Source organism: Pyrgilauda ruficollis, unplaced genomic scaffold (assembly GCF_017590135.1).
Source record: "Pyrgilauda ruficollis isolate IOZ18807 unplaced genomic scaffold, ASM1759013v1 scaffold9, whole genome shotgun sequence".
Classification (NCBI taxonomy): Eukaryota; Metazoa; Chordata; class Aves; order Passeriformes; family Passeridae; genus Pyrgilauda; species Pyrgilauda ruficollis.
Window position 1 is genome coordinate 10349154 of NW_024531043.1, and position 23676 is coordinate 10372829.

At 58.0% G+C, this 23676-nt stretch overlaps 2 protein-coding genes across 3 annotated transcripts; one reads left to right on the plus strand and one right to left on the minus strand.

Annotated features, from left to right (window-relative positions):
- Positions 1-170: 170 nt before the first annotated feature.
- On the plus strand, positions 171-5195 carry PHETA1 (PH domain containing endocytic trafficking adaptor 1). Of its 2 annotated transcripts, none has more exons than XM_041488926.1 (2): positions 171-2901; positions 3408-5195. In XM_041488926.1, the coding sequence occupies exon 2, from the start codon at positions 3419-3421 to the stop codon at positions 4181-4183; it is 765 nt and encodes a 254-aa protein (XP_041344860.1). In that variant the 5' UTR covers positions 171-2901; positions 3408-3418; the 3' UTR covers positions 4184-5195. The 2 variants fall into 2 exon arrangements, with proteins under 2 accessions (XP_041344860.1, XP_041344861.1); XM_041488927.1 differs by having other exon boundaries at positions 171-2889.
- Positions 5196-8165: 2970 nt separating this feature from the next.
- CUX2 (cut like homeobox 2) lies at positions 8166-23452 on the minus strand. Its single transcript, XM_041489097.1, has 18 exons — positions 23161-23452; positions 18924-19061; positions 18672-18780; positions 17768-17844; positions 17619-17685; positions 16824-16872; positions 16024-16128; positions 15333-15527; positions 15172-15230; positions 14816-15063; positions 13997-14632; positions 13000-13101; positions 11549-12324; positions 10954-11113; positions 10220-10489; positions 9800-9988; positions 9422-9695; positions 8166-9014 (listed from the first exon to the last, which is right to left on the minus strand). Exons 1-18 carry the CDS (start codon positions 23450-23452, stop codon positions 8351-8353), a joined length of 4410 nt encoding a protein of 1469 aa, XP_041345031.1. The 3' UTR covers positions 8166-8350.
- Positions 23453-23676: the final 224 nt, after the last annotated feature.

Below are 23676 nucleotides of genomic sequence, written 5' to 3' on the forward strand. Positions count from 1 at the left end.
CTGCTTTTTTTTTTTTTGCTTTTTTTTTTTTTTTTTTTTTTTTTTGTGCATGTGGAGCTGCGCAGATGCTCTTACACACACACACTCTCACTCAGGCGCTGCTGCTTCCCTTCCGCTCTGCGCTGCCCTCAGCTTTTAACCATTGCTGCTTTCTTCTGCTGTGTAAAAACCCCTTTACCGGCTTCCAGCCGTCCTTCCCACTTCCCTCCTTAACTGCTCTGCTCTGGCCCATTCTGTTTTCAGGATGGGTGGGGCGGTTTGGAAGTGGCTCATTTGCACACCTCCAGGCGGGATGTGGTGGGTTTCAGGTGACCTCTTCCATCCCACACCGAGGTATTGTCCTTCCCAACCTGCCCGGAGGGGGCTACGACATCTGGAAAGGCTTGGCTGTGGGGGTCTGGGCTGATCTGGAAAATGCCCCCCAAAATCTTACCCTGGCTTCTACGTGTCCCTTCCGAGGGCTGGCTCGGGGGGAGATGGTAACGGAGGTACTGATTTAGGGATGGTTGGGCTGGTTGTGGAGGGGGTGCTGATGGGCAGGGGGGTGCTGATGGAGCGGGATGGAGGCAGTGACGGAGGCTGGCTGCCCCCGCGTCCCCGCTGAGCCCCGCAGCGCTCCGGCCGCCGTGGCCGGGCTCCCGCCGCCCTCTCCCGGCCCTTCCCCGCGCTGCAGCCGCCGCCTCCGGCCCTTCCCCGCCCGGCTCCGTTTGCCCGGAGGGGCCCGGGGGCAGCGTGTCCCTGTGCCCGGCTGGAGGCGGCCTGGGACCGGGAACCCCGCGACGGGGCAGGTTCCGCACCCCGAGAGGCGCCCGCCCCACGCCCGCGTCTCGCTGACAGTCAGGACTTGTTCGCCTTGAACGCCAAGGCACGGCTCGGGATCCATTTGGGTTCCCGGGGGATGATTCTGTGCCGGGCACCCGCACAGAGCCGGGTATCAGAGAGCACCCCGTTCCCCCAGCACCCCGAGATTCCCGGCACTGGGGGTGACTCAGAGCTCCCGCTGCTCTCGCTGAGCCGACAGCACCCGCCGCTGTGTAATCACAGCAAGTCACCAGTCATGGGAGCAGCTGGAAGCGGGGGCCAAGGGCATCCCATGTCCAGAAATGCTCCTGGCACCCCCTCACCTCCTTTCACACCCTTTTCTTTTCCCTTTCCCTCTGTTGTCGGGCAAGTTCAACATGGGAGTTAATTTTCCCATTTTTCCCATCAAAATTTGAGGGGAAACTGAGGAACAGAGTCTGGGCTCCTTGCTGGGGGGGTGCTGGGGGACAACAGGGAAAATACGGAGCCGCTCAGAAAGGGAAGTCCTGGAGCTGGTGCAGCAACATGTGACTGTCCCAAAAGAGACCCAATGGGAAGCAAAAATCCACAGGGGAATTTTGCCGGTGTTTTTGAGGAATTGGGATGATTTTCCAGAGCAGCTGTGGAGGAGGAACAACCTCTGCAAGATGAAAACGTGGCTTTGGAGTCCCAGGAAAGGAAAGCAGAGCTGGGAGCACTGCTGCCTTTTTCCAATTAGCCGAGCTGCTCTAATAAAGATATTGCTTCTCCCCACAGCCCTTCCCATTCTAATCTTGCCGTGTGAAAAGGCATCTCTGAGCTAGGCAGGGAGATAAGTGTTGCAGAGCCCTGAGACTTCCCACCAGCGACCTTGAACAGAGCTGCTCTGCTCAGGAGGGAAGATAAAGCCCAAATGGTTTTAGTGTAGGTTTAAATCCCTTTTTATAGCCTGAAAGTGAAAGCCTGCAGGTGACAAGGAAAACCCTTGGTGAACTGAAAACCTCTGACACAAGCAGAAAATTATAAAGTCCTGAGCAGTTGTGCAAGGAAATGAGGGCATCTGTGGGTGGGGAGTGAACCACAACCTGTGGCAGAGGTCAGGGACAGCAGGGTTTCTGGGATGGGGACCTGTAAAATTGTTGACAGTGCCTTGATTGCCAAAATGCACACATGGCTGTGGAGCAGAGCAGGAGGATGAAGAAACTGGAGGAAAGGGACAGTGATAAGAAGAGCAAATCCTTAACGCTGGTATTTACTGGGACATGGTGAGGACAGCAACACTGCCAAGGTGGTCCTGTGAGCCTGGAAGGCCAACCAAGAGCAGAAGTCAGACTGGAGGCTTGTCCCCACTCAGCTTCTTCTGTCCTTCTGCACTGAGACCACCCCACACTTGTCTGTGGCCCAAGGATATGGGTGGAAGGTCAGGAGAGCAGCCAGGACTTGCAGCCTGGTCCCCTGCAGCATCCCCCACCCACACAGGACCAGTCCACATCTTGCCACCAACCCTCCTTGTGGGGCTTGTGTTGCCCACCTCATCCACCAACCTCTGCCCGTTCCCTGCCAGATCCTGCCAGAATCCCAATTCTTTCCCTCCGAAATGTGCTCAAAAATTCAACGTTGTGCAGCCACCTTCAGGACTAAACTCCTGGGTTTCCCACACACGTGCACATCCCTGAGTAAACCCATACATTCACCCCGGGATGTGCATATCCCCCGCACCCTCCAATGCGTGCCCCCACCTCTCGCCCATTCCCCCCTCGCTCTCCCCGCTGCTGTCTAGCCCTCAATCCCGGTGCCCGGAGCCGTGATCTGCCGGGGGTTTTGGGTCTAGCCAGGGGCTCCCTGCCCCGGGGCCGAGCTCCGGAGCGCTTTTCCAGCTCCTCCCTCCCGGCCGCGGCCGCGGGGATGGGCGGTGGCGGAGGCGGGCGGGAGCAGCGCTCCGCCCGCGGGGCCGGGGCGGGCCGGGGCGGTGGGAGCCGAGGACAAAGGTGACCGTGAGGGAGCGGTGCCCCAAAGCCCCCTCGCACCATCCGACCCCGGATCCAGCGCTCTCACGACCACCACGGCCACTCGCGTGTCGTTGATGCTGGTGACCGCCGCAGACCGGAGGTAAGAGTCCAGGTGAGTGCAAAATCTGGCACGGCGAAGCCACCAGCGATTAGGGGATAAGAGGAGCGGTGGCCTTGCCCTGGTGACAGGGTTCATGGCCACGGCTCTCTGGAGCGGCAGCCAGATCCACGGCGCCGGCCAAAACGCTCCCTGCGCGCCGCGGGGAGGAGCGGCGCGACACGGAAAACACGGCGCCGGCGGGAAGGTCACCTGTGCAGGTGACGTGGGGCACCGGGACAGGCCCTGCCTGGGGCTCCTCCGTGGGAAAACACTCCACTGGGGTGGTGGGGGGGGGGGGGGGAACCTCGTCCCCACTGAGCCTTGGGGAGCCAGAGCCCACCCGGCATCCGCCGGACTCAGCACCTTGTCTGGGAGCGGGCTTATCCCAAGTATCCCGGTGTTGTTTATTCAGTAGCTCCATTTCCTGGGCGCCAGGGCTGCTGCCAGCAAGAACAAAAAGGCGATGGTTCGTTTCCGTGCAATTAAGGCGCTGCGCTGAGCACCCTCTGTCCCCGCAGGGCGCGGAGCCATGAAGCTGAACGAGCGGAGCTTGGCCTTCTATGCCACCTGCGACTCTCCGGCCGACAACTCCGGCTTCCTCTACAAGCGCGGCGAGCGGCACACGGCCTATCACCGCCGCTGGTTCGTGCTCAAGGGCAACATGCTCTTCTACTTCGAGGAGCGGGACAGCCGGGAGCCCGTGGGCGTCATCGTGCTGGAGGGCTGCAATGTGGAGCTCTGCGATTCAGCCGAGAACTTCGCCTTCGCCATCCGCTTTGGCGGCAGCAAGTCCCGCACCTACGTGCTGGCGGCGGAGAGCCAGGCGGCCATGGAGTCGTGGGTGAAGTCGCTGTCCCGAGCCAGCTTTGACTACATGCGGCTGGTGGTGCGGGAGCTGGAGAAGCAGCTGCAGGAGATGAGCCAGGGGCTGCCCGGAGGATGTGGGGGCTCCCAGGACGCTCCCGGCCCTTGGAAGCCCAAGCCGTCGGGGCTGGAGCAGTCCCAGGAGCGGCTGCCGGCTCTGCCCGCCGTCGTGCCGAAGGAGAACGGCTGCGCCGTGTGGAACAACGTGCTGGGTGCGGACCGGCCGCCCGACACCTCTAGCTGCGGTGGGCACGATGAGGAGGGGACCCCGCGGCCGCCGCCGCTGCCGCCGCGCAGGCGGGTGATGAACGGCGAGGCGGCCGTGGCAGAGAGCCCGTCCACCTTCTGCCGGCTGCACGAGCAGTACAGCCGGGAGGTGGCCCGGCTGCGGCAGGACTGGCAGCAGAAGCGGCGTGGCTCTCAGCCCTGAGCTGTGGTTGAGCCCTGGGAACCTACCAGGAGCTGGGGCAGGTGGCCATCCTTGGTGCTGGCCCTGTCCCCTCCTCACCCCGGGATGTGCAGACCTGGCTGTGGTGGTGATGGACACCTGCTGGTGGTGCCAATGAGGGCTGGGCAGCAAGGGACACCAGTGCTGCTCTGTGATGGTGAAATGGGCACCACAGGGGTGCCCTCCAGCCATGCCCCCATGTGGGTTTGGGGTGCTCCACTCAGCACGAGCAAACTACAAACCACTCACTGACTGAGGCCTCCTGGAAATCGACTGCTGCTCTGGCTCTGCTGGGGCCTCTTGGTGCTCTTGCAGTGGGATCATGCCTTGACAACTTCTGGAGGAGGATTGTGATGGGATCTCGCCCGCCTGGGTTCCTGTGTGGGTTCCACAATGGAGAGCCTGCTACCAACTTCCCCTCCTGGCCCAGCACAAGGCTGAGGTCGGCTGAGCTCTGCCAGATCCCTCTGCTCCAGCAGGATGTGGTTTGACATGAAAATATCAGCGAGTGCAGCCCTTCCTTAATGGCAGCAGCAGCTCCGCACGCTCAGGGGAGCTGGTGACACCCAGCCCTGGGCATTTCACAGGGAGCAATTGCTGCTTGCAGCCTGGATGGCAAATATGGGAGGGGTCAGACCCTGGGGGAATTCAGCAGCTTCAGGCACTTCTTTGCTGGTGGATATTTTGGGACAGCACATCATCCCCGTGCCAGCTCAATAAGGGGAAGCATCGCTCGTGGTGGCAAATGGGAACGTGTGTGTCAGCAGCAGAGCGTGAGGAATGATTCATGTGCCAAACCAGAGCGAAGCTGGTGTCTCATGCCTGTGTTTCTATCTTATTTCCACATCAGAAACTCAAGCTGCTGGCCCAGAGGTGGGGTGAACCACCCTGGAGCAAGGGGGAGCAGTCAGGGTGCCCTGGCTTAGGGCTGGGTGGCTCCAGCTCCCTTTGCTCCCTTGGGACAGGCACAAGATTTTTCTACAATAAAAGTTGTTCCCTCCTATCCATGGTCCTTGTTTGTGTCTCTAACCCCTGGGGAGGGGGGTCCAGGTGGGAATTAATGCTTTATTTTAGTCCTCCTTCTGTGCCCACCATGTCTGTGGGGCTACTCAGGGACTGTGTCACCTGAAGGGGACATAGTCAATACCAGGCTCTTGCAGTGCCCTGGAGCCCCATATCTGCCTGCAGGGATGGCGTGAGATGGGATGGGGTCACCCTGGGAACATCAGGACACCCAGTGCCAGGGTGGTCCCATGTCAGGGCGTCTCTTAACCAGGACAAAATTTCTGTCCCCTTGTTGATGCTACACAGGGACCAAGGACTCTGCCCTTGTGAAAGTGGCCAGCATGTCCCCATGTCCCTGCCCACATATCCCACCTGCATGAATGTCTCCATCTTCTCTTTAACACGGGATCTGGCAGAGGTTGGGCAATCACTTCTTGGGGAAACTGAGGCACGAAGCCAGTCAAGGTCACCTGTTCACCAAGAGCCTGTAGAGTGTGGAGCCTGCTCCTGGCCAGGCAGGCATCCCCCTGTGGAATTTGGCATTTGGAGCAGTGCCAAGGGCAGCCAGCGTGCAGTTACACCCAGAGCACCCAGATGGTTCTTGTGGCTCCATCCTTCACCGCAGGGGGAAGATTCCAGTTTCCATGGCAGCTGGCACAGCTTCTCCAGACGTTCAGATATCCATCAAAGATAAGTCCTTCTCAACATGTTAGCTGACAAACAAGCTCAAACAGATATGCAACATATGCATTTATTAATTCATCAGACACAAACAGCCCTGCCTCGTGTCAGAAGCTGCCGACTTGCCCAGCGATGGCTGGCTCTGAACAAGCTGGGGTACGGTGCCATCGGCAGTGCCAGGTTGGACAGGGCTTTGGGCAACCTGCTCAAGTGGAAAGTGTCCCTGCCCATGGCAGGGGGTTGGAGTAAGATGATCCTTAAGGTCTCTTCTAACCCAAACCATCCCAGTAAATGATGATTTTATGATAAACCAAGCTGAAACTCATGCTGGAGGATGCTGAGCTACCCCAGGGGCAGGAGCAAACCTGCAGCAGGGATGAGCACAGGAATTTCATGGGGCAGGATCACACCCTGAGCTGGGCTAACCCCATTTAACACCTTCTCTTTTTTATCCCCCAGTCACTGGGATAACAAGAGCTCTTGCCACAATCCCAAAGCAAAGCTGTGACTTCTGAGGGTGCCAACACTGGGCAAGCATGAGAGGAGTTCCCATTCCATCACCTCCGGACAAAACACACCCCAAGGCCAGAGTCATATCCAACTTCTGTATTTAGTGGCTCTTTACAGAACTTGTTCCTTCCAAAATTGTTAAACAAAGTTCATCGATCTCATAGAAACTTTTGAAGTACAGAACATGAGCCTAACAAAAACGTGACCGGTGTGTCCCGCTGGCTTTCATACAACAGGATTGCCGTGCTCAGGACTATCCTAAGTGCTTCCTCAAATCCCGTTCCACTAAAGCTCCCTCTAGCACACAAAGGAGAAGGCAGTCAGTGGTCACACCTCCACCTTCCACAGCACGGTGGCAGAGCAGCTGTGGGCAGGAGAGGCAGGCAAGGAGAGCTGTGCCCTCACCCAGCATTGCTCGTCCGCTACCACCCGAGTACAAAAATACCTTCTATTCTGATAAAAACATCTACAGTGGAAAATCAGTCAATGCATCGCCTGGGAGCCTGGCAGGGCCTTGGTGGGCAATGCCATGTGGGCAGGGGACAGGGCAGAGCAGCCCAGCGTGGGACACTCCACATTGTTTAAAGGCATTTTGTTAGCAGAGGCCGGCTGGAGGCGGTGGGGTCAGGGAGGTGACAGGGAGCACAGCGGGATGGTGCCACCACTGAGCTCCTCTGTCTGCACAGGATCAGCCCTGGAATGCCAAAGATCAGTGATGCTTTGCCCAACTCAGGGGTGAGCTTGCCCAGTTTAGGCAGGAGCCTGATGTGACATCCCAGAGCTCATCCTGGCATCACTGACATCCACTACCTGGGACATGGCTACGGGGAAGGGATGCTCCTCCTGCCCTGGTGATCTCCCTAAAAAAGTGCTGGGCTGTGATGCTGGAGCAGCTCCAAGCAGGGCTCAGCCTGAGTGGGTGGCTCACAATTTTTGGGCGCTCACCTTAAGCACTGCAGCTCCAGGGCCAAAGCTTGGAGGCTCCATCCTTCTCTTTCCTGAATGGATGAGGAAACAGGATGCCATGATTTCCATTCCCAGCAAGCTGGCACCATCCTCAAGCATCACACCCAGGGACATTTTCCCATCCCACTCCCAAAAGCCCAAGCTCACTCAGGTTGCTTTCTTTGCTTTTGCCTCATTTTCTCTCCTTTGGGAGCTGGCACGAGCCTCACCACGCCGGATGGGAGCTGCCACCGGCCGGAGGAAGCGCAAGGGACGGCGTTGGGACCATGCTACATCTTGTTCCAGAAGGCTATTGCAGACATTTCTACAACATATACAACCGCACGGGACATTCTGTGTTACAAAGGCTTCCAAAAACATAAACCACCAGAACTAAATACATACTCGATGGCATCGGGGGCTTTAGAGTCTTCAGGGACTAGGATGCAGTCTCTGGCTGGGGCAGAAGCGATGCAGTGTCTTACAGACAGGGGTGGAAACTGCAAAAGTTTCTTAAATTTGGTCAGTCTCATAGTGCTTCTTGATGGCTTTGCTCAAAAAGTCTTTTCTGTGGGTTGGTTTTCTTTTTTTTTTTTTTTTTTTTGTTTATTTGTTTTTAATCTCATCCAGTGGCAAACTACAAGACTTCAGTGTACATTTAATGACACGACTGCTACATCATCTTGATTTTATAGCTATCTTTAATATCAAAGCAGCTTAAGCTGTTAATAAATTCCAAAGTATCCTTTTATTAAAATATCTAAAAGAGGTCTATAAATATTTTTTGTTTTTTTGTTTTTCTTTTCTAAAATTGTTCCCAGTTTTTCACATTTAAAACAAAGCCAGAGGGGTAGGGTGGATTCATAGAGGGGGGGAGGTCCCCTCTTTTTCATGGGCGCTCCTCTTCCGCAGCGCCGGCCACTCGTCACCTCTTGGTGCACACTGCATTTATCAAAATATATATATATGTGTGGGGGTGTATATATATATTTAGGGTGTCGGGGGGGCTCAGAACTCCCACTCGAGGGCCTCCTCGCGGTTGGCAGCCCGCTCCAGGCGGTGGATGATGTTGTTGAGGTTGGCCATCTTCTCGTGGCGCCGCTGCACGCTGGTGCTGAGCCGGGGGCCAGGAGCCGGTGGGAGCGCGGGCGAGACCGGCCCGGCAGAGGACGGTCCTGGTGAGGCCGAGCCGGTGAGGCCGGGCGAGGAAGCTGCCGAGGGCGATGTTGGGGACACCACCAAGCTGCAACGGGATGACCCCGCGGAGGACTGGGAGCTGTCGGGATGTGGAGGCGGCGGCGGCGGAGGTCCCCCGGCGGTGGCACCGGCGCGGCCTCCCCGCCGCGGGAGGCTGCCGGCGCTGGGGGCGGCGGCGTGGGGGGCTGCCCCCCGCTCCTCCTGGGGAGGTCCGGTCCCTTCGGCCGCTCCGGCCGGGCTGCGTGAGTCCCGCCGGCGGCTCCAGCCGCCCGGATCCCCCTGCTCCTCCTTCACCTTCACGGGCACAGCGGCACAGGGGGGCTCGCCCCCCACGAGCACGGGTTTGTGATCCTCGGTGTCCGAATCGGGGCTGTGGGGGGCCCGGCGCCCAGGGATGGCTGTCCCGCCACTCTGCTCCGGGTCCGTGTCATTGTCCTGCGCACCCTCCACCAGCATCTCTCGGCGCATGCGTGACCTGCGGGACACAACCACGGAGAGGTGGCAACAACCACCCAGTGCCCCATGCCATGTCTCTAGCCAGTGGGCAAATTGTCCACTGTAATATCACCTAGGGATGAAACCTGTGCTGCTCCCCAGGGCTGGGCTGCTGTGGGGATGGATCCAGTGCTCCAGCAGCCTCCATAAGGTGTTCCCTCCCCCTTTGCAGGGATCCCACTCTGGGGTGAGCAGGTGGATGTGAGCATGGAAACCACTTTAGATGCTCAACATGACTTGGTCAAGGTAGCCAACACCACCCACCAACCTGGGGACCTCCAGTGGGTCTGCACCACCCATCTAGGGAAGAGTGATGGGGAAGGCTAGAAGGGGAACTGTGACACCCCCTCCGTGGCACAGCACCCCAAAGCTCAGGAGTGCCCATACCTGTAGTTGTGGAACCAGTTGATGACGGTGTTGGTCTTGAGGTTGAGCTGGAAGGAGAGCAGCTCGATGGTCTGCTGGGAGGGATATGGCTCCAGCTGGTAAGCTTTCTTTAGGGCTTCCTTCTCCTCTGGCGCCAACACCACCCGCGGCTTCTTGATCTGGAGCAGGCTGAGGTCCTGCGGCGGCGCGCTGGGGCTGGCGCACTCGGAGCGGGCGCTGGGGGACTCGCTGTCCGAGCCAGCGCTCATCAGCCCGTACCGGCGCTTCAGGTAGGCTGCAGGAGAGGACACCCAGCTGGCACGGCTCGCCCCCCAGCCCAGGACCCCTGCCCCAGCCAGCACCCCCCACCCAGCGGGGCTGTATCACCCCATCCCTCACCCTTCTTCTCCAGCTTCTTCATGTCGCGCAGCTTCTCCACGTTGTGGGGGTCGTTGAGCCAGAGCTGCATCCGGACGAAGGGCTCCCTCCCCTTCAGGCTCAGCTTGTGCCACGGCTTGGGCCTGGAGAGGAGATCGGACACCGAGCCCTGCGTCAGGCCCAGGATGCTCTCCCCAAACAGCCGCTGGCCTGGCGGAGGAGAAGCAGAGGTGGTTAGCGGGGTAGAGCAGCGGGACGGGCCCTGCAGTCCCCCTGCAGAGCAGGTGCACCCCATTTCCCAGCCAGCATCCTCCTGGAATTCCCATGAGCACCCACAGAAAAACGTCTGGGAGGGGTGTTGCATCTACAGGAACTGGGGTGCTGGATCCATGCAGTCTCACCAGCAGCTCCCAAAAACTTGGGCAGAGACAGGGTCCGCACCTAAATTGTTGTCTGTCAAGACCTCCTTGACCTTCTTGGTGATGGAGTAGGTGTCCAGCTCGGGGGACATGGCGACGATCTCCTGGATGCCCATGGGGCCTTGGCTGTTGGGATACGTCTTCCCACCCAGCACAGGTGTTGAGCGGCTCTCGGGCTGCTGGTTTTCCTTGCTGCTCTCCAAGGCCAGGGTGAGGGGCTCCTGGCAGCCCTTCTCGTGCTCAGTGGGGCTGGGGGGCGGCGAGGGGGACGGCTGGGGCTCCGCCGGGCTGGCTGTGTGACACCAGGGCAGAGGGGTCAGCAGGAGGGGACAGTGCAGGGACCCAGCAGGAGCAGGAAGAGCATTTGGGGGATGCCTGTGGCTTTGCCCTCTAGAGAAGAGGGATACCAGCCAAGTTTTTCCAGTGGCTACCAAGTGGGAGATGGTGGTGGTGGAATAATTAAAGAGAGAAAATGCCACCAATATAACACAAAAAAAATCCAGTTACTGCTTTATGTCAGGCACAAAGCCCAAGATTTTTGATGTGGCTTTCCTTCTATTTTTGTTCTAAATGAAGGGGGTTGGGGATGAAAGGGGCTTCCCAAGATCTGGGTGTTGGTATTGGAGTTGGCTGGGATAGCTCTTCGCAGTGCTGGGGTGGGAGCAGGACAAACTCACTCGGATGCAGGGGATGGACACAGAAGGGGTGGGGACACTGATGGCACATGGGGACTACAGGGACAGTGTTGTCACTTACCCTGGGAGGGTGTGGGCTGCTGGCTGATCCCCTGGCCCAGCTGGTCTGTCAGCCAAAGCTGCATGCGGATGAAGGGCTCCCGACCCTTCTGCGTCAGCTTGCTCCACGGTTTGGGCCGCGACAGCATGTCACTCACACTGCCCTGGGACAGTCCCAGCACCTGGGCACCACGCAGGTGTCACCCACTGAAGGTGGGGCGCACTCCCCCAGTGCTGGGAAGCTGCCTGCCCTCCACTCCTGTGTCAGGGGAGGAGGAGCAGGATGCCACCCACTGCCACCCGCTGCCCCACAGCATGTCTGGACCCTCTGTCCCCTGCCATGGGTGCTGATGGTGGGTCCCCCGGGATACCCAGTGGGGTGGGAGGCTGGTCCAAAAGGGCTCTGTGTACTCTTTGTGGGAAGTGCCACCGACCAATTAGTGGTGGCCACTGGGAGACTGGGGCTGGGTCAGATCCTGAGGACTCAGAGTCCTCCAAGGGGAAAAAGACCAGGGAAAAGGAAGACTCTGGAAGGAGCTGGTGAAGGCCATCAATGAGCCCAGGCCCTGGGTCATGGAGCAGAGGGGACACCAGCTCCCCCTTCTCCAGGCTGGTACCTTCTCTCCGAAGATCCTCTGGCAGATGCCGTTCTTGGCCAACTTCTCCTTGACCTGCCGGGTCAGTTCCAGCGTGTCCACCTCCCTGTACATGTACATCTCATACTGCTCCGGCGTCAGCGGTGGCACCGTCGGCTTCAGGGTCCGTGGCACGTACGTGGGGTAGTAGGACAGACTCCCACCAGCCGCCGGCTCCGCGCCGGCTCCCTCCGCCTTCATCTCCGACAGCCGCTGGGGCTCCTCGTCCGCCGGCTGCAGCTCATCCTCGTTGGTGCCACCCTCGCCGGGCTCACCCCGCGGCCAGCCCCGCCCGTTGGCCATGCTGGAGTAGCTCGAGGAGGAGGAGGACAGCGAAGGCGACACGGAGGTGTAGGGCCGGCTGAGCAGGCTCCGCTCCGACGCCCAGTGCTGGTCGAAGTAGGAGCCGGCGTCGCCGATCTCCGACTTCACCTTCCGGATGATGCTCTGGACAAAGGCGGCGGGGGAGAGCACGGCCAGGGGCGTCTGTGGCGGGCCAGGGCTGCCCCCGCTGCCCTCCTCCTGCTTGACGTAGGCGGGGGCGATGTTCTGGCTGACGGTGGCCAGCGTGGAGCGCTCGGCGGGCGCCGCGTCCCCGCCGCGCCCGCTGGCCCCCGACTCCATGTCCAGCAGCGCCTGCTGCTGCGCCTGCATCTCCCGCCGCGCCTGCTCCAGGATGTTCTTGATGGCGTCCTCAGAGCTGCTGCCACTCGCCCCGTTGGCCACTGCCTGCGATGCCGACGGCGTTTTGGGCTCCCCTGCGGAGAAAAGGGGTGAGGGCAGCCCCGAGGAGCAGCACACGTCGTTTACTGTGTGGCCACAGCTCGAAGTGTGGGAGAAAAGCGGTTTGTCCCGATCTGGTTTGGAGCAGCAGCATCCACAAAGCAAAAGCTTCAACAGCCCAACGCAAAGGCAACTTCTTTTTTGATGATTGCAAAATAAATCCCATTACCAACAATGCGATAGACAAACATGTTTGTTTTCCCTGCCTGTTTTTCCACCGTTCCCGTCTAATTTAATTCTCCGTGATTCTGCTTTCTCAGCAGACTACCTGTTTTAATGTATTTCATTTCTTGTAATTGACTGTGAGAGCAGCTGCTTTAATGATTCCTCGTGCCAGATGGATTCTGAATACTCATTTAATCATCTGGTTTGGGGCAAGGGGGAGGAAAAGAGTGCATCCAAAGTTTCTGAAAGCTCAGATCTGAACTCTGCTGCACAGGGACTCTTGCACCCCACATGGTATTTCCTTCCAACATGCCCTAAAATTCTCCATGGATGTTGATGGGTGAAACACCCCCAAAAAAGCCAATTTTTGGGATGGGACCCACAGCCACAGAGCACCCAGCCACTGTGACCCCGTTGGGTGCTGCTGCCACAGGGCAGAGCAGGGACTTGGCCACCCCTGGAGCCACCCCCATGGCTGCACCTACCTCCCTTCTGCGACTCGATCTCCTTTTTTGCCTGCTCCAGGATGCTTTTGATGGCGTCGTCGGAGCCGGTCTCCGGCGTCCTGATCCGTGGCGTGATGCTACCTGATCAAAGAGGCAGGATAACAGCTTTGTCACCAGCGCTGGTTTTACAAGCTCCACTTGTATGTCAGGAAGTATTTACTGCTCCTCTTGTTCGGTTATTTTTAGGGATGCTAGTTTGAAGACAAATGTCACTCCCAATTAGTCTCTACCAGAGCACAGGGAGCCCTGGTAGCCCTGGCCAGCTCCTGCCTCTGGCACAGCATCTCCCACCACCTTGCTCATCCCAGCCAAGGGCACCCTCTCCCCACCAGAAGCAGAGACACAGGCACAGAGACCATGTCCCCATCCCTGGCACTGTGCCCTCCTGGCTGTGCAGGAGAAGTGTTAATGATGGATCAGATCCAGGGGATAAATCAGAGCCCTCCAGGCTGAAAACAGCAGGTGCATGGACCATGGGTGTGCATTGTCCAGTCCTGGTGCCACCAAGGGGACTCGAGTGACCAGCTGCCACTGCTGAGATGTGGCCAGCAGCCACTGCCCCCAGAGATGGGAGTCACCATTCCACGGCTGTGCCAACACCGCGCCAAGGTTCCGCAGCACTAAAACTTCATTATTTTAATGAAATATTCTGGAGCACATTGATTCATACGGCACGGAACAGCCTAATGAATAATTAAATGGCACTTGTCAGGATAAATGAGTAAAGCACGTCCAGGGATGCAGCTTCCACAGCCATGGGTTGTTGTTAATTGCTGCCGTTTGCCAGGCCTCATCCCAGCCGGCAGCCAGCTCCATCCCAGCAGAGAAAATCCTGGGGTGCCACTGGTGGGACCAGCACATCAGGGTCTGGTGAGCACCACTGCCGTGGCATGGAGCACTCCAGGGTGCTGCCAGTGAATTGGGGTGCACTGGGAGGGGACAGGACCCATTGGCGAGGGCCACCCCAACCACTCACCTCTCTGGCGCACCTGGATAGTCCTCAGGGCCAGCACGTTCTGCTCGTCGGAGAGGAACTGCTTCATCTTGATGAACGGCTCCTTGCCCTTCACCGTCAGCTTGTGCCAGGGCTTGGGCCGTGCCAGGATCTCGCTGACGGAGCCCTGAGACAGCCCCAGCACGTAGTGCCCGAAGACCCTCTGCCCGATGTTGTGCTTCAGCAGCTGCTCCTTCACCTGGAAGGCGATTTCGGCCGTGTCCAGCTGCTCCTCCTCGGTGGAGCTGCCGGCGCTGCCCTCGGAGGGCTCGCCGGGAGGGCTGGTGGCACTGGTGGCTGGCACGGGGACAGGGTGCACGGTGCTGCTTTTGGCCCCGAAGAGGGAGGAGGGGAAGGGCGGTGCCCCGCTGCTGCTCTCGCTCTTGTAGCCGGCCAGCGGGAGGTGGGGGGCCTTGGGGTCCCCTGGAAGCCGCTCGCCCCCCGGGAATGGGGACAGCGAGAAAGTCCGGGGACCGTCAGGGGCCATGCCGGGACCAGGCAGAGGTGGGAGGGGAGTGGGGGACGTGGGGTCATCGGCCGGGGCGTGGTGGGGTGATGGGTACGGCTGCTCCATGCCCAGTGGATCCTTCCCCGACTCGTCTTCGGAGTGATCCTCCTCTAGAGATGAAGGAGAGAGAGGGAGACACACTAGAGTCCCTGTGGCTATGGCTCGGGCACAGCCCTGCAGCCAAACTGCTCCTGCCTCAGTTTCCCCAGGTGACATCCCACCCCACCACAGTCAGGCCACCTACATTCCCACGGATATTCCCAGCAGGATGCCACAGAATCTAGGGTCCCTACCAGTGCTGGCCAGCAGGCTGGGCTTCTCCAGCAGGTACTTCTGGGAGGGGTAGAAAGCCTCCTTCCCCAGCAGCAGGGCCTCCTCTGCCTTCGAGATGCTCTGCAAGGAGCCAAGCCGAGATGGGGACAGGCGGCGGAGGCACCGTCGGCAGGGCTGGCACAGCCCGGCCAGCGCCTCGGGACGCGCTGCGGCACTTGCCTGGGGCAGGCTGCAGCCGGCAGAGGCCACCTTCATCGCCTTCAGGATGCTGGCAGGGAGACAAGGGGGTGACGTGGTGGCCGTGTCACGGCTGCGGGAGCGCGCCGCGGGTGCCAGGACACCGGCAAGGCAGACACGGGCGCCCATCAAGCCATACCTCAGCTCTGTTTTGATCTCCTCGTAGTCTGCCTGTGCCTGCAGCTTCTCCTCCAGCTTCTGTGGAGCAGAGGAGGGGACTCCTTGCAGCCGGCTCCTGGTGGCCACACAGCACGGCCGGGCCCGTGTCCCCCACCCCTGGCAAGCCCCAAGCCCCCGCACCTCGATGGCCTCGTTCTTGGCGGCCAGCTGTCCCTCCAGCTCGGCAATCTGGGTGGCAGAGGACTCCTCCAGCTCCTGCAGCGAGCTCTGGAGGTGCTGGACGTCCTTCAGGAGCCGCAGGATCTCCTGGTCCTTGGCAGCCAGAGCTGCCTCCAGCCTCGACCCTGAGCACATGGAATAGTTCACTTTGTCCTGCTGGGAGAGGGGACACTGTCAGCTCCCGGCCACCCACGGTGGGGACAAGGGCCACCCTCCCCACTGGACATGTCCCCATAGGAAGCAGGGCTCAGCCCAGTGCATTGGGGACACTGGTGACAGAGCCCTGGGGGGGGGACAGACCTTCCTTCTGCCCTTAAAGGTCTCCCAGGTGCATTTCAGTGCTGTGGGGGTGCATGTCCCCTTCTCCGTGGGAGTCTGAAGGGCACAACCAGTGCCACCACCTCAGGGTGAAAACACTCCTCAGGCATTTTGGGCCTGCTCCCCAACTTGGTGGGTGTTCCCAAACACAAAAAGGTGCTCCTGCATCAGTGGGGTGCTCCCAAGTGCAGTGGGATGCTCCTGGCTGTGACAGATGCTGCCAGCTGCAGGGGGGGCTGCTGGCCCTGGGCTGTCCCTGGCCCCAGGGCTGTTCCTGGTCCTGAGGGGTGTTCCTGGCCCCGAGGGGTGCTCCTGGCCCTGGGGATGCCCTCACCCCCGTGGTGCCCGTCGGGGAGCAGCAGGCCAGGCGCAGGGAGCTGTTGACAGCCGCCAGCTGCTCCCGCAAACTCTCCACTTCCCTCTGCGCCGCCTCCGCCCGCTGCAAGAGAAAGAACAGGAATCACGCCAGGAACTGTGGCTCATCCCACCCCACACAGGGCCCAGGATCTGCCCCAGTCTCTGCCTCTCCTAAGCACCCACTCCCACTCCCAGCATCATAAGCCCAGCCCAGATATTGAAGCTCCCCCCAGGTATTTAAGGTCCCCATGTCCTAACACAGTTCTGGATCCAAATCCTTGGGCACTGGCTGCAGACCGTCTCCAGGACACCATTTTTTTTCCACCCAAAAGGATGGTTTTATTTACACAAATTGTTCTTCAGACCTCTTTTATTAACTACATGCATTTATCTGTACTTACATTTTCAGAATAAAATAAAACTAATTAAGAGGAGTGGACAGGACCAAGAGAGATTACAACGGAATCTAACACAGTAACAGCGTGGGTTGTGCCCTAAAACACCTGTGAGAGGCTGGAGGTGACAAGTGCCAGCTCCAGCAGCCAAATGGAGCCTGGCAGAAACCCAAACACACCCTTGACCCCACACATGGAGCAGGGGGTCCTACCAGGGGGAGGAAACCTGAGCTCTGCTTTGTAGGGATTCCCAATCCTGGTTCCTGTCAACCCCTTATCAGTTTTGGGGACAGACATCCAGGTCACACAGATGCTCAGGGTGCGTGCAGCAGCTCTGCAGGGCCAACCCCACCAGCTCCTGCAAACTCAGCTCCTGGCTCACCTGGTTGGCTTTTTCGAGGTTGGTCATGATCATGGCCACTTCATCTGCCCTGAGACAGAAAACAAGAGGTGTCAGAGGGTGTGGGGGCACAGACACAGCCCAGAACACGGGTTAAGGCTGAGGGATAAGGATCCCGTTGTTGGAAATGATACAACTTTCAACATTTTTTTGTAACTTTAGTCAGGGGCTTGTTTGCCTTTGCCCAAGGGGAGGGGAATTGAAGTTTCTCCTCAAAAGACTCCCATTCATGGGGAAGATTTGGGAGTAGCCAGGAGATAAACAGGAGATAAGGGAACATTAACATTTCCCCCCTGGTGGATTGGAGACACCTGGTCTGGGAAAAGATAAGATAAGAGAACCCAAGGATGAGGATGCAATTAGCATCGAAGGTGAAGGGATTAATAACCAATAGGAGATGGAATATTAAGGATTGTGTCATTTGAGACCAATGAATGTGAATTTCTACGGGGTTTTTATGTACAAATACATGGAAGGTCTGGTACAAAACCAGGTGTGATTGAATGATTTTCATTGCACAACCCAGGCGTGTGTGGATGAAATAATTTCTGTTGCACATCCCAGCCAGAATAAAGTAATGCTTTGGTTCTCCAACACTTAAAAGATGTTGTTGGAGAGTTTCTGTTTCTCCCACAGTTTTGGTCACACCACAACTCAGGATGCTCCTGCAGTGGTTTGAAGTGCCAGCTCCTCAAGCAGCACCACGGAGATGTCCCAGTGCTGCCAAAAGCGGCTCGGCTCAGCTTTGAGCACAACCCAGCCCTGCTGGGAACTTACTTGGACGCCGCTTCCTCGTCGTATTTACAGCGCAGCTCCAGCAGCTCCGTCTGAGTGGCCTTCAGCGCTGGCAAGAGGAAGAGGAGGGTGAGCTGTGGGGTGGGGGCTTGGCCCTCCATGCTCAGCAGCCCCTGTCCCGGCCCCACTACCTGCATGGAGCACTTTGATCTTCTCCTCTGCCTCCCCCAGCCGAGCGGCCAAGGTGACCTGAGCTTCCTGCAGGCCCCTGCGAGAGACGGGCACCAGGGATGTACTGGGGGCACCGTGGCCGTGCCAACCCCACAGCCCCCCAAAATCATACAGAGACCCCTCAGAGTCCCCTCCTCTAGCCCATCACTCACTGAAGCCAGGGAAGACCCACCAGTGGATACCAGGATGTGTCCAAGCTGCGTTACCCCTCAATGTTAAGGGGTAGCCTGTTTAATGTTTATTGCCCCAAAGTGTAAAAAAAATTCACTTTGGGTTGAAAACGGTCCCTGATGCCTGAGGTTGAAACCCCTCTGAGGGGGGCATGGCAGCCCACCCCCACCTGTAATTAACTGGAGGAGGGGGAAGCAATCAGGGGAAAGTTATTCTGCATTATTTATAGCCTGCACTTGCCAGGAACTTACTCGCAGAGATCTGCAATTTAGGGTTTAAAGATTCTTCATTTGTTTCCCGGTGCAGCGTGTCAAGGAATAACAATGAAGGCACCAGAGCCTCCGAATCAAAAGGTCATCTAACGAGGTTCACACAGCGACCTGGATTCAACCCATGAGTCCGAGCAAAGCCATGAGCCAAGGATACCATGGAAGGGGACAACAGGAGGGACCTGTCCCGGCTGCGCCTGTGCCTGCTGCTTCCCCAAAACCACCTGGGACTGGGGATGGCCAGACAGACAGACAGACACTGGGAGAGTACGAGAGTATGACAGGTGTCGGGTTTCTGAGCATGGTGCGGCCACTCCCAACCAGACAGCAAAGGGAAGGAGAAGGGGGATGGACAGAGGAGCAGGGACAGAGCCACGTGTCCTCGCAGCGCCCCGAAACGACCCCATTCCCGGCACTCACGTACTTTTGCTTGTCTGCCTCATTTCTCTGCAGCGAGGTCTCTGTGCCGGCCGCTTTGCCGTCGAGGCCGGGGAGCGGGGGCTCGGCTGCGGGCGACTTCCCCTCCCTGCGCTCTGCGGGGGGACACAGTCACACGGCTGCGGAGGGGACAGCGGCGGTGGCCAGGGGGCAGCTCCTGGCCCTGGGACCCGCCCTGCGTTCCAGGGATGCTCAGAGGCGGCACACGCGGTACCCTGCCACCCTTCCCCAGCGGTACCTTTGGTGCTGCCGAGCTCCGGGTGCTTCTTCCAGGGCCGGCTGAGATCCTTCAGGGGCGGCGGCTCCGGCTCGAGGCGCTGGAGCTGCTGCAGCCGATCCTCCAGGCTCCGGGCAGCCTCCAGCACAGGAGCGGGGTCTGCGGGATGCGGGATGGGCGGTGAGCAGCAGGGATGGCTCTCCACGGGCCCTCTCCCACCTCCCCGTGCCGTGGGGACACCCCGGGTCCTGCCTTTCCCAAAGCCATGGGGACTCTCCGGGTCCTGCCTTTCTAGGAATTGTGGGGATACCCTGAGTTCTGCCATTCCCAAAGCCATGGGGACATCCTGGGTCCTTCCATTTCAGGTGCCATGGGGACACAGGAGGTCCTGCCATTCCAGGAGCCATGGGAACACCCCCAAGTCCTGCCTTTCTAGGAGCTGTGGGGACACACCAAGTTCTGCCATTCCAGGAGCCATGGGGATATCCTGGGTTCTGCCATTCCCAAAGCCATGGGGAAATGCCAGGTCCCGCCACTCCAGGAGCCATGGGGACATCCCCAAGTCCTGCCTTCCCCAAAGCCATGGGGACACGCCAGGTCCTTCCATTCCAGGTGCCATGGGGACATTCCCATGTCCTGCCTTTCTAGGAGCTGTGGGGACACGCCAAGTCCCGCTTTTCTAGCAGCCATGGGGACACACCAGGTCCTGCCATTCCAAGTGCCATGGGGATATCCTCAGTTCTGCCATTCCAGGATCCTTGGGAACACTCCAGGTCCTGCCTTTCTAGGAATTGTGGGGATATCCTGAGTTCTGCCATTCCAGGTGCCATGGGGACACCCCCAGGTCCTGCCTTCCTCAAAGCCATGGGGACACGCCAGGTCCTGCCATTCCAGGAGCCATGGGGATATCCTGGGTCCTTCCATTCCAGAAGCCAGGGGGTCACCCCAGGTCCTGCTTTCCCCAGAGCCATGGGGACACGTCAGGTCCTGCCATTCCAGGAGCCATGGGGATATCCTGGGTTCTGCCATTCCAGGAGCCATGGGGACACGCCAGGTCCTGCCTTTCTAGGAGCCGTGGGGACACGCCAAGTCCCGCTTTTCTAGCAGCCATGGGGACACCCTGCCATTCCAGGTGCCATGGGGATATCCCTGCCTTTCACTGCCAGCCCCGAGGCACGGAGGGACGGGCTGGGGGCATGGGGGCATCACCTCTCCTGGCACCCTGGCTCCGGCAGGGCCGGTTTGGGCACAGACAATGGAGGTTTGTGCCGAGGTAAGCAGGTGCATCCGGAGCCGTCCGTCTTCCCTCTGTCAGCATTACACCATCATTAGCTAGTGTCTGCTCAGCGGGGTGTGCCATTATGTCTCCCAGGGCTGATGTAATTATACATTGACATAATTAACCCAGCAAGCCCATTAAGCAGGCCAGCTAAAAATTCATCTATAATTATTTGTTGTGTGCATGCTAATGAGTCCATCTGCACTGCCATTGTACAACATGAACAAATTAATTTACAAGTCTGGATTTTTTAATAAGTTCAAGAAAATGCCTCCTATTGAGCCAGGTTAATGTAGGTTTGGGGGATATTTTTTTTTTGGTTTTTTTTTGGTTTTTTTTTTTTGTTGGGGGTTTTTTCATGGAAAAGAAGAGGAAAGAAAACAGATTTGAATTCTCCAGGGTCAAAAAGTTAGGCAAACAGGGAAGTGGGATGGAGTTGGGCATGCTACCGTACGGCACGGACACATGGCAGGCATCCAAGGGTAAAAGACAATAACAGTGAGGGAAAATAATTCCAGCAACTGGCTGCCTCCACTCAGAACGGGACACAGAGCAGCTCTGCTGCTTGGCAAGCCCCTGGCTGAGATGGAAGCGGGATGAAGGAGGCCATGTCATGGGATTTAGGGGTCAAACACAGCACCAGATGACTTTGGGGTGAACCTGCCCCAAATATGCAAGATTTGGTCCATGCCCATGTGGATGCTCCTTGCAAACAAGAAATCCCAAGGCACACACTCCCCCAAATGGGATTTGGGGGTCTGTCTGCCTCACTGCTGCTCTGCCATTCCACACCATCCCACCCCACAGCTTCCCTCCAGGACTAGTGACTGCAAGACCAAAAGCTCCTGGAGCATCCTCCAGAGAGAACATTATCCCTTCTTTCTGCTGGACATCACAGAGGCCCCACGAATGGAAGGAATAAGAGGTTTGTGTCAGGATTCTGGCCATGAGGATCCACAGGCAGGTGCTGAGTGCTGTCAGCTTTGTCACTGGAACAGGCACTTGGCTCCAGCTGGGATCCTCCTGGGGATGCTCATGGCATCCTTCAGCTCCTGGCGTGCCTCAGCTCAGCATCCCCCAGGCTGGTTTCCCACCCAAGGGTGCAGGATGACAGTGATGCAGCACAGTCCCAGCCAGCCTGGATGCTCCCACAGCCATTAATAACTCCCATAACAATGTGAGTGGAGATAAGGACATGGATAATTAAACCCTGCTCTCCGGGGGCTGCCGGGGTCCCCCCTGTGCTTCCCAGCCCTGGGGGTGTTGGCAGGAGGCTCCGTGCCAGCCTGTGAGCTGCCTCCATGGAGATAAAAGCTGGGACAGGCCCTGTTTGATCCACACCAGCAACTCCTCCTGCCTCCAAGATGAGAAATAATATGGGAAAAATGGATCTGAGTGATAAAGCACCAAGGATTTTCCTCAGGTCAGCATTTTCCTTCCTATGAGCTGCAGCCCTGCTGGTGAAATACAGCTGGGGTGATGCCTCCGTGTGCTGTTCCCTGTTTGGAGCTACCAGCCTGGGATGAAATGGTGGGAGCAGAGCTTTGGGAAGGGAAGAACAAACCTTTGCAACAGCCAGGGCAGCACAGACACCAAATTCCTGGCTGGAATAACTACACAGAGCTAATACCACACTGCCCACCCACTGGGAAACACCACCCTGGGTTGTGGGGCTGGCTGTGCCACCACATGTGAGATATTGGGGTGTGGTCCTTGCTCCATGGATCACATCTTCCACTGGGACAGGTCAGACCTGACACTGGCCAGCAGCACAGATGGGTGACGGGTGACACGAGGGACACGTGTGCCTAAACAGGACCTGAGGGCACTGCTCTGGGGCCACGGTGCAGGGTCACCCACAAATGGCACAGCCTGGGAAACAGTGTCCCTGCCCTGGCACGCTGGGCATCACACCCACTATCATACCCATCTATCGCTCCATACCCTCACCCACCACATATGCAGTTTATACATATATTAATTAAATAAATAAATACAAATATAAGTGCCACCACTAGCTGGCGTCATTGGCCATCCTTTAGTGGCACCGGCAGTGCTGCAGCAGGATCACAGAACGACAAAATATCCTGAGCTGGAAAGGACCACGAGGATCCAGGAGTCCAACCCCTGGCCCTGCACAGACACCCCAACAATCCCACCCTGTGCATTCCTGAGAGCACTGTCCAAGTGCTCCCGGAGCTCTGGCAGCCTCGGGGCTGTGCCCATTCCCTGGGGAGCCTGGGCAGTGCCCAGCACCCTTTGGGGGAGAACTTTTCCCTGATATCCAACCTAAACCTCCCTGACACAGCTCCAGCCGTTCCCTGGGTGCTGTCCCTGCTCACAGAGAGCAGAGACTGGAGCTGCCCCTGCACTGCCCCTCCTGAGGATGATGCGGGTCGGGATGAGGGCTCCTCTCAGTCTCCTCTTCTCCAGGCTGAACAAACCAAGTGTCCCCAGCTGCTCCTCCTTCTCCAGACCCTTCACCATCTCCATGGCCCTCTTTGGATGCTCTAAGAGGGACAGGGACAGTTCTGAGTGCTCCTCACCTCCTCCTGAGCAGACACAGCTGCAGAGAGCACCTGTATCGCTGGGGATCACCAGCTAATCCCGGTGCCAGGGCCATTCCACCCAGCCCACGTTCCATGCTGCTGCTGCCTGGCTCCAGGAGGAGCACAGGTCACCCGTGGTGCATCCCTGGGACACCCACAGTACCTCCACAGTGCTGTCACCTCTCCACCACCATGGCCTCTCCTCTGCCACCCCTTGCCAACCTGCTCAAACACATCCACCAGCGCCCTACGAATCCCTCCACGAGTCAAAGTCAGCCTTAAATCAAATCATCCCCAACAACAATGACATTAATTATGCTTTTAACACATTTTACTGCTTCCCCCCCTTCCCTTCACGCCACATCTGTGTGAACAATATCCAAAAGATTTACGGTTTTCTCCCGTAATTACAGACACACAGCCAGCTCACTTATCAAAATACTTGCTGAGCAATCAGGCTCCGTTACAGTCTCTGCCAGAGATTTGTGTTGACAGCAGCCATTCAAAGCAAAAAATGTCGAATCAGGACTTATGTGGCTCTTGGAAAGTATTCCACAAAGAGTTTGCCTGTCGAGAGACATGTGGACATGGAACAGACGGGGATGAACCGTGGGAGGGGGGATTTGGGGAGCAGGAGGGGAGCAAGAGAGGATGCTGTGGAAAGCAGAGAGAGGAGAAGGAGGAGTGCAGAGAGCACAGGGAAGCAGTTTTGGGGCGTGCATGTGTGTGCATCCACGTGCAGGCGTGTGAGCGTGGGGAGGTGGGGAGGGAAGATAACTGGGTTCTGGAAACCGAGCTGACATTTGGTTCTCGTAGCACAGGAGAAAATTTAATGAGGACAAAAATATGTCTCCCTAATTCCCCTAAGAAATCATTAAAACATTTTGTTATTCCTAAATGTCTGGAAAATGAATTAGTGGCCCTGCAGGAGCCTTTCCGTGCATTT